Here is a 9410-nt window from a genome sequence, read left to right as displayed (position 1 = left end):
TTTTTAAAGCTTGCAGAATGTTGTAAGTTAGCTTTTGATTGGCTAGCGGAAGGGTCGTCAGAACGAGGCTATCAATAGCTCGTTGTCAGATCCTAAGCGTAGCGTAATAGGAGATGTACTTTAGTCAGACTGAGGCGGGATCACTTTGTGATTTACAAATCCATTATTTTTTGTATTAAGTTGTGTTATAAATTTATCTCTTAATACATAGTGAATTAATAAGCTATTTTGTTGTATTTTCATCATTGAAATATCATCTAAAACGGTTTTTTTTCTACAGCTGGTAAAAAAAGAAACAGTTCCCCCCATAACTTCCGTTTAGCCCATGCCAATATGACACGCTCACATATGCTAGGATAATGTAAAATATGGATTTACTTTAAGACTGTGATAGTTAAGCATATTTAGGGAATATAAACACATTTTTTAAAGGGACTAACCAACACTTTTAGGCGAAAAATAAATTATCTCAAAATTAGTAAAAGCGAGTACTCTGAAATTGACTGGTGGTACAAACCTTTTGACATAAGAGTTTTGCAAGATACTCGTTAAATAAACCAAAACTTTTGTGCAGAAGGTAGTTAACCATTGCAACACTTTTGAAATAATGCAGAAAATTAACATTATTTTTGCATTTTTACTAATATCTTACTTTTATTTTCGCCCACTTCATTTCATTTTTTTTTCAGTTTCGTACTCATATATACTTTCTATGCAAAACTTGGTGGAAATGCAAATGTTGAAAAATTTCACCCAAACTGTAGGCAAGTGCTTTTCATTTAATTGTTCATGTCATAATAAAGAAAATATGTTTTACTCATTTAGTAGACGATCGGGGTCTCATCCTTCTTATATGGTATAATACAGCTCATGATTTTCTTTTAACTGAGGAGAAGAATGTATATTATTCTATATTTCGTGAATACTAAAGAAATTACTTCCCGAACCAGACACAATGTTGTAGGGATGAGATGTTGTCACATAAATTCTGTCATGGTCATCAAGGTGATAGACTGCTCCTATATTACTTGTCCAGTCTGCATACTCGCCAGTCATTTCACACATAGATTTGACGTGTTCAAGCAGAACTCGCTCGGTACCCTTTTTGAATGGAATCAAGTGCACAACATGCCTAACTTTCTGGTCCTCCTGGTTAAAAGCCATGGTGCTATTTTCAACTCTTGTTGTCAGCTGAGATGATATGTAGTACTTGCCTGATTTCTGTATATAAATTGAACCTTCTTCTTGTATATATTTTAATTTATTCCCTGAGTTTGAGGTTAACTCCCAGAATACTTTCGTTGTCTTTCCTCGAACTGAAAAGTAAAGGGTATTTAATGTAGTTTGTATATCAATACATTTTTCTTACTTTCTCCATATGTGATCAGACATATCAAAGAGGTGGTAAACATAGTCACATTTACAGACTAAGTCTGTTTTAAATGCCCAAGGAAGTTGTTTGGTCTAGGCAAGGTTCGAACAGAGCCAAGAGCAACTCATTCATTAATTAATTGTTTAACAATCAAGAAATATACTCGTTTTATAGAAAGTAAAATTGTATTCAGCTACAATGCATTATTCGCCAGAATTAATACAGCTTCTTTATTATGCATAATATATAAATTACCAGGCTTTGCATCCAATTCAACTTGCTTCAGATTTATCTTTACTTCTTCTCTTAGAGTTTGTATACAGTTAAACTGTTCAAGATTGGGAGGAAAGTATTCTGAAATGTAAAAGTTTATATTTGACTGTAAATTTTTTGGCTGATATATCGGTTAAAATTGACAAAGAATCTGCCATGTATATTTATAATTTGATCGTACGTTGTAATTTAAGATTTTATACAGCTTTTAAAAGAAAGATAATTATTATAGCGGTTTCAAACAAGTAGCGTTATTATAATTACTCAAGATTGTAATATTTTTGGGCTAGCATACTTTAGCTGAAATACTACCTAGTTTGTAAATGCGCCACAATACATTTTGAACTACTTAAGAACAAAAATATAAAATAGCTTTTCATTAGAATACAAAGTAAATTATCTGACGATTAAATATAAATACCTGGGCATGAATTGCTATTGTATTTAATGGCAGTTTTCTGAAATTGATTAAAACGAGTGATGTGAAATGCAAATTATAATCCATACATAAATAAAAATGGGATCCAAACTTTGAGCTTAATTTAACAAGTTTCATTGTAAAACAGTTTCCTTTAAAGAAAATAGGGAGATTGAGAGTTCATATTTTTCTATTTCTTGTAATTGCACATTTCACAATTATATACAAATTGTAAATATACGGGTAGTGAATCCCTCAATTTAATTGGCTTTGCAATTTTAAGCAGAAGTTTATTATAATGCGTAAGAATTTTAATGCTTATTAAAATGTGTCCGCTAAAATCTTCAAAGTTTGTGTTTTTATACAATATTTAGAAAGTTTTTAACCACATATACTTTTGGAAAAGCTTTTTTAGTCTATGAACAGATAAAGTAAATCTGGTTATAGCTCTTATGACTACATTGATATATAAGGTCACAAAGGGAATAAACTGGGTCACGAAAGAAACTCTTACCAACGTTCCATGTTTGAAAAATGGTTATAGTTAGTAGTAGCCCACTATACCCAAACAAAACTTTCAATGCTATTAATACAATATTTCCAGCTTGTGGGGACCGTTTCAAGTTACACAAAAATTCTTTCCTACTTATTTTTATTTGTTTCAGAAAACAAAAAAAGTATACCTGTTTCACAATTGTATTAAGTATGTCACTAAGTTTGCTGCAGTGTTTGTTTCGATCTGTGTTCTTGTCATTCAATACAATTAGCTGCTTCAGCAAATCAGGATTGCCGTTGGCATAGCCAAGATCATCTCCGTAATAGCAGAAGCTCGGCTCAACTTTGGTATTCCAAAGTAAACGCCAGTACACGACCAGTGCCGGTAGAATTATTATATTGATTATTGTAAAACAAATCAATATACGGAGTACGTTAACACGTGGCTGCAAAATTATGTTAATAGATGTTTAATGCATCATTATAGTAGTCGCAACTTGACCGCGATGGTTGATTTCATATCGATTATTTCATTGTAGAAATAAGGGACCTTAGGGTAGCCGTGTATATTGATATAAAATAAGTTTGTACACAGTGCAGTATCAAAGTATGTATACTTACATTTGATTAGTTAAAACTTTCCAATATACTAATTTATATTCACACAAATTTATATTTCCATTTTCGCGTGTAGCTCGTGTTTTACGTACACTCCTTTTCAGTAATAAATTGTGTCTGATGATGTATTATAATACAAAGGTCAACCATCGGGGTCAAGTTGCGTCTACTATATATAATAAGGGCCCTACATTGTATTAAAAGTTATGTTTCATTTGGTTTATATCTTGATTTCAAATGACCACCAGTAAGAACATCAAACTGTCTTCAACTTTAAAAAGAAAGGAACATGTATTAAAGATCGCAACTCATAAATCAATATTATGAAGTGTATAATAAGTACAAATTCGATATCACATTACATGTCTATTGAGCGATTTACATGCGTTGAGTATACGCGTGTATGGTTCTTAAGGTTTGAACTTACGAATTTTTAAGAACATTTTTGTGTTTTAATTGTCACGCCTTCTGTTGCCATTGCCTGTGTTAGGAATTCAACTGGCGGGTATAGCTCTTTTTACACGATTCTTTCCCTAGTGAGGGGTACGAGTGAGGTTAGGCGCACAATGAACCTCATATAACACTTTCAGTCAAATGGTTTAAATTACATTAAAATTGTAAGAAAGATGTAATCTGGAATAATACTACTTAATCGCACATTTAGTTTAATAGTTGCAAACCCTTGACATCGAAGGTAATAACGACTGAGTTTAAATATAGTGGTAATAGCCAGACTACAGCTTAACGTTTGATTCTGTCAGCACCAGTGGCCGTCACATGGTAGTGCAAACATGGCAAGACAATTATCAAAATTAAACATAGGGCATACCTAAAGTTACATCCTAATAGCAGCTGATGTTTGATCAGAATTATTGCGGCTTTTTGAAATAATTAATATACATAATACAACGGCACATCAATATTTGGGTGTTTTTATATAATGTTATTAAATAGTACATTTTGATTACACAATTAAATAATCGTCCAACCTCTAAATTTTAAAGATTACTAATGATAGTCATTTATCATTATGTTAAATTTAATAAATTCCATTTAAATGTGCACTTTAATCGTCCTTTAAAACAAAATAGATTAAACATTTCACTTAACAAATACACCTGATAAAACACATTCGTTTGGATTATACAATTATCTTCAGATAATCAGTTTAGACTATTTGATAGTTCAATGAATATTCACAATATGTGTTACAACATTCTAATATACTATTAAAAATAATAAATCAAAGTCTTACCGTCATACTGAGTTTCCATGAAGAGTTATCCCGGTAGGTCCTTACCACCTTTTTTAAAGTTTAATATAGTGTTCGCACAGTCTGTTTTAATTGGGTTACTAAGGTGGTATGTAATTGCCATAATAATTAGTAATGAATAATACAAAGATATAATAATGACATGCAAATTCTTTTAGAATTTATTGTAATACTGACTTGACAGTTTGCTATTTATTTTTGTTATTACGCTCCTTGGAGACGGTAGGTTATACTTCCGGGCTACAGTTATATATACAAAATGTACATATATATTCTATATTTAAACAGAGCTAAATACTAACTATTTGAAAATCGGCGGAAAAAATCTTGCGTCCGTCTAACGGGTTTTTTTTATTTTGTATTACAGAAATAATGAAACTTCGAAGGTTTCACATCAATAACATTAGTTTGATACTTGATTCCTTAGCAATCCAAACAATGATCTTTCTCTCTCTCTCTCTAAAATGTTTTGGTGTTCGTGCACATCTATCATGTACTTTTGTTATATAAAAGCATAACTCTAGAGCGTACGCATAGGTCCGGTGTCTGAATATGAAACCATTGTGACTGTCGTAAGATAAATCATATACATACTTTATAACGTGATAACGCGACGCCACAAGACAACAGAACACCAGATCGGACAACGTGACACTTTAACGAGATTGTTGTCGTTTTGAAGTAAGTATTTTCAATTTTGTCTATACACATTGTGAATTAATGAAAACCAGATTCCTACCAAGTTTCAAGGATAGAAAGAGGCATCTAAAGAAATGTTTTCTGAATTATGACCACCAAATAATTGCACAGATGGCTAATCCACGGCTAGAATTTTATTGTTTTGGATATTGAACCGAGGAATGTTTTCTCATTTCTGAAGCAAAAAGCTTGACATTACCCTCAATAGAAAACCCAACATTTTATTTTTTATTTGTGTGCCGAATATCCCGGCGGAATCTCCATTACTTTCGAAAATACGAGGTGTTGAAATAGGATGGGTAGACCAAAAATGTTCTGTCTGACACCACATGATTTTCAGGGAAGGTTCTTACTGACACCAAGTTTTGATGATAAGATGTTCTGTCTGACACCAACATTTGATCATACGTTTTCTTGCCTTTATTTCGCTCGGTTTGCAGAATTTTATCGAATTTACGCATGTTTTCGGGTATAACGGGTCGTTAAATTCATTTTTCTAATAAGAGTTAAGGTTATTTTGTAGCAATTCACCGTATTTTGGTCGAAAATGTGCCTTCAAGGCCTGGTGTAGTTTGAAGAAGTACCCATGAAAAACTTATTTTTTTATATTTTTAGCACTATTTTGCTTACTTCATTCGCAGAAAATATTTTCAATAAAATAGACAGGTTTCATGTTCAATTTCACGTGCATATGGCAAATGATGAAAGAAAACGAAAGTAGGGTCGACTGAGGTGTTCCGATTGAGTAAGATCACGAGACACAGGAAACACATAATTGACGGTTATACAGGTATATACACTTAACAAAAGTTATAAGTATACGCTCTAGTTTTCAGTCGTTTTCATTCCCGTTTTCAGGTCTAAACACTTACACAATAATGACTACAGATTCTCAATCTAAATTTGATCGAAACCATGTGAAACACAAAAAAAATATGTTATGAAAAGAAACCATCACTTCCAAATAAAATAAATAATTCTAATTGAAATTTAACTGGCATAGGAGTGATATTAAAAAAATCATCTGAGTTTAAAAAACTGTACTTACACTAACTTTTGTTCACATCATGTTAAAGACCCATGCAAGGTTCCGTCAAATATATCAAATACTTTTAGAGTTAGGTGCATCAAAACGTGAAGCTGTACATTTTTTACTGGTTCAGTCCATTTTTAAAATATCAAATTCATACGTATAAGAGATTTTACATGTACGGGACACATCACGGGGTTATAGGGTTATCGTTCTATGGTGTGATACATATGTGCGGATGTTGATGACTGGCCCTTTTCTCCGGAGAATGGTTTTATGATTTACCCTATATTTATCAGACGAAAACTCTATTTATTTATTTATGAAAGGCTTTCATAAATTCTGACAAGAAATGAATGAAGGTTTGGTCGACTGATCTGCACTATTTTATTATATATACGTTACCTGTTATTATATAACTGTAACACAGTATTCTAGAAATACATGTTCTTCTGTATATCATATACATGTAAATACTAAACCACTGACGGAATTTGAAAAGGTCAACAGTGTATGAATAGGTCTTTCAGAGCTCATTGGGTGCTGAATATTGACGCTGACAACTCTATCAAAATATGACTCCTGAGACACCCCCCGAGATGCACATCCCTTACATTATTTTTTTCTCAACACAGTTAGTGTCGTGACAGCTAAAATCGTGCTGAATTTCCTCTTGACATTTTATGGTTTTATACCAGTAAAAAGTTATCACTGACCCTTTCTCGGATCGCGTTGTTGGTGGCGTCGCGCAGTAAATGACCCTATCTTTGATTTTTTTCATCATTTGCCATACAGGCGAAATTGAAGATGAACCGTGTCTTATTTTACTGAAAAATATATTCTGCGAAAGAAATAAGCCCAAATTTTACACGCAAAAGTACCAAAAATAAAAACATTAAGGGTTTTTTATGGGTACTTCTTTCAACTACATCACGAAGGCATATTTTCGACCGAATTACGGTGAATTGCTACATGATAACCTAAACCCTTATTAGAAAAATGAATTTAATGACCCGTTATACCCCAATACACGCGTAAATTCGATAAAATACTGCAAACCGAGCGAAATAAAGGCAAGAAAACGTATGATCAAATGTTGGTGTCAGACAGAACATCTTATCATCAAAACTTGGGGTCAGTAAGAACCTTCCCTGAAAATCATGTTGTGTCAGACAGAACATTTTTGGTCTATCCAACCGACTTTAACACCTCGTATTTTCGAAATAAATGGAGATTTCGTCGGATATTTGGCAGACAAAGAGATAAAATGCTGGGCTATTTATTGAGGGTAATGTCAAGCTTGTTGCTTCAGAAATGAGAAAACATTCCTCGGTTCAATATCCAAAACAATGAAAATCTGGAAGAGGATAAGCAATCTGTGTGATTATTTGGTGGTATTTTTTTTCCAGAAAACATTCCTTTAGATGCCTCGTTCTATCCTCGAAACCTGGCAGGAATCTTGTTTTCATTAATTCACATTGTGTATTGACAAAATTGAAAATACTGACTGCACAACGAGAACAATCTCGAAAAAGTGTCACGTTGTCCGATCTGGTGTCATGTTGTCTTGTGGTGTCGCGTTATCACGTTATAGAGTGTGATATACCGTAATTTGTTATAGTAGATTTACATCTTGCACATGAAAACTAGGGGATCTTCTGCAGTTGGAGTGTCCTCTGTCTCCGTCCTTATCACACAGCTGAAAGTAATAACAGTCTTCTAAAGACGTTATCAATATGGGTTGCCGTTGGCAACTTTAAATAAGCTTTGACACATAGGCATATACACGCACGCCCGTAATATGAAGTTAATCCATGTAAATACCATAATTTGACAGACAAATTTGTTTCTGTCCCATTCTCGGACTGTTGATGTAAACACCGTTTTTTTTTTTCAAATGTATAATGGATCTGAATGAGTTTAAGTACTAAATATGACATGATTGAGAAAAGAGGCATTAGTATTGTCTTTATGAGGTAAAAAAGTAGTATGTGTAAACAGAGAATTTTGAAAAGACTATACTTTGCACGCAAAAACAAGCCGCGTTGACTCAGTTTTCCTTGTACCCGCGAAATGAAAAACTGAAAGTAAGAAAACCCCGGAATTAAGTAAGCACACACAAATAAATCGATCGACTCGTCATAACTGAAAAAGAAAGTACATACTGAGAAGTATACTACGTATGAAAACTGTTTATCGTAATATCATAGTATTTAAAGTACAGCTCTTTTAAATGGGTCAGCCGTGTTGATGTACTTATAAAATAGACTTGTCCGGTTTATAGGTTGGTCAGGGCTAAGGATATGTATTGTATTTTGTCATCGGAATATTTCTATGAAATGCTTCTCTCCCTTCCGTTTGGATCCGTCCATGTTTACAAACACGTTTGTTTATTTTATGGACTGTAGTAAATAAGTAAGGATTTTATTATTATGACAGGTGCATATTGTATACAATACAGTGAAATTGTACATTAAGAAATAAGTCACATAGTTATCACCGTTTTCATTCACTGTATCATATACAATTGAATTCAAATAAATAGAGCAGAAATAAAATGAAAAAAAAAAAAGATTAACAAAGACACACATATATACATGTATATGTTTTCAAATTGAATAACAAAACACTTAAAGGTGGTAAGTCTCATTTAAGCAACATTATATATTGTCGGTGTCAGACAGAACATAATGAATATAGTATTCATTTTTGCATATACGGTAAGAGATTTAATAACTTTGATGTTTACATTTTCCTATTTTTTTTTGCGATGAAATATTTAATGAAACACATTCAACTATACATGTATGTAAAATGTGTGATAATTTCATTCACTCTAGCTTAAATCAATTGACGTAAAAGTAATGCATTGAAGCTAACACTCAACTTATGTTCTTCATATGGGACTTAACTCTGCTGGTTATAGTTTACAGTTCTTGGATATTCGTGAACAAAGTTGTCTTTCTTTACCTGATTAATTTAAAAAGTCTTGGACGAAACTAGAATTTTCAACTCTTGATAAACTGAGGCATTAGATAACCAACCGTCCTAGTACCTAATATGTTGTGTGATGGTGCTTTACATCGGACACGTTACTTAAACAGCCGTCTATCCAAAAAGAGCCCCGCCCTGAAATTCGAACTGGAAATCCAAGTACAAGTGCCATATGAAGTGTGGTCGTTACCACAAACACAATTACAATGCACCTTGTAGCATTTAATATCGCAAGATC

At 32.9% G+C, this 9410-nt stretch overlaps 1 protein-coding gene across 1 annotated transcript; it reads right to left on the bottom strand.

The window, feature by feature from the left end:
- Positions 1–909: 909 nt before the first annotated feature.
- On the bottom strand, positions 910–1726 carry LOC128554643 (uncharacterized; the record flags this gene model as incomplete). Its single annotated transcript, XM_053535937.1, has 2 exons — positions 910–1316; positions 1628–1726. Coding segments are annotated over 2 exons (506 nt in total), but the record flags the coding sequence as incomplete, so codon positions are not given.
- Between the last annotated feature and the right edge of the window lie 7684 nt (positions 1727–9410).

The sequence above is a fragment of the Mercenaria mercenaria genome, unplaced genomic scaffold (assembly GCF_021730395.1).
Source record: "Mercenaria mercenaria strain notata unplaced genomic scaffold, MADL_Memer_1 contig_589, whole genome shotgun sequence".
Lineage (NCBI taxonomy): Eukaryota > Metazoa > Mollusca > Bivalvia > Venerida > Veneridae > Mercenaria > Mercenaria mercenaria.
The sequence above is the reverse complement of the archived record's forward strand: the minus strand, read 5'-3'. Positions and strand labels throughout refer to the sequence as shown.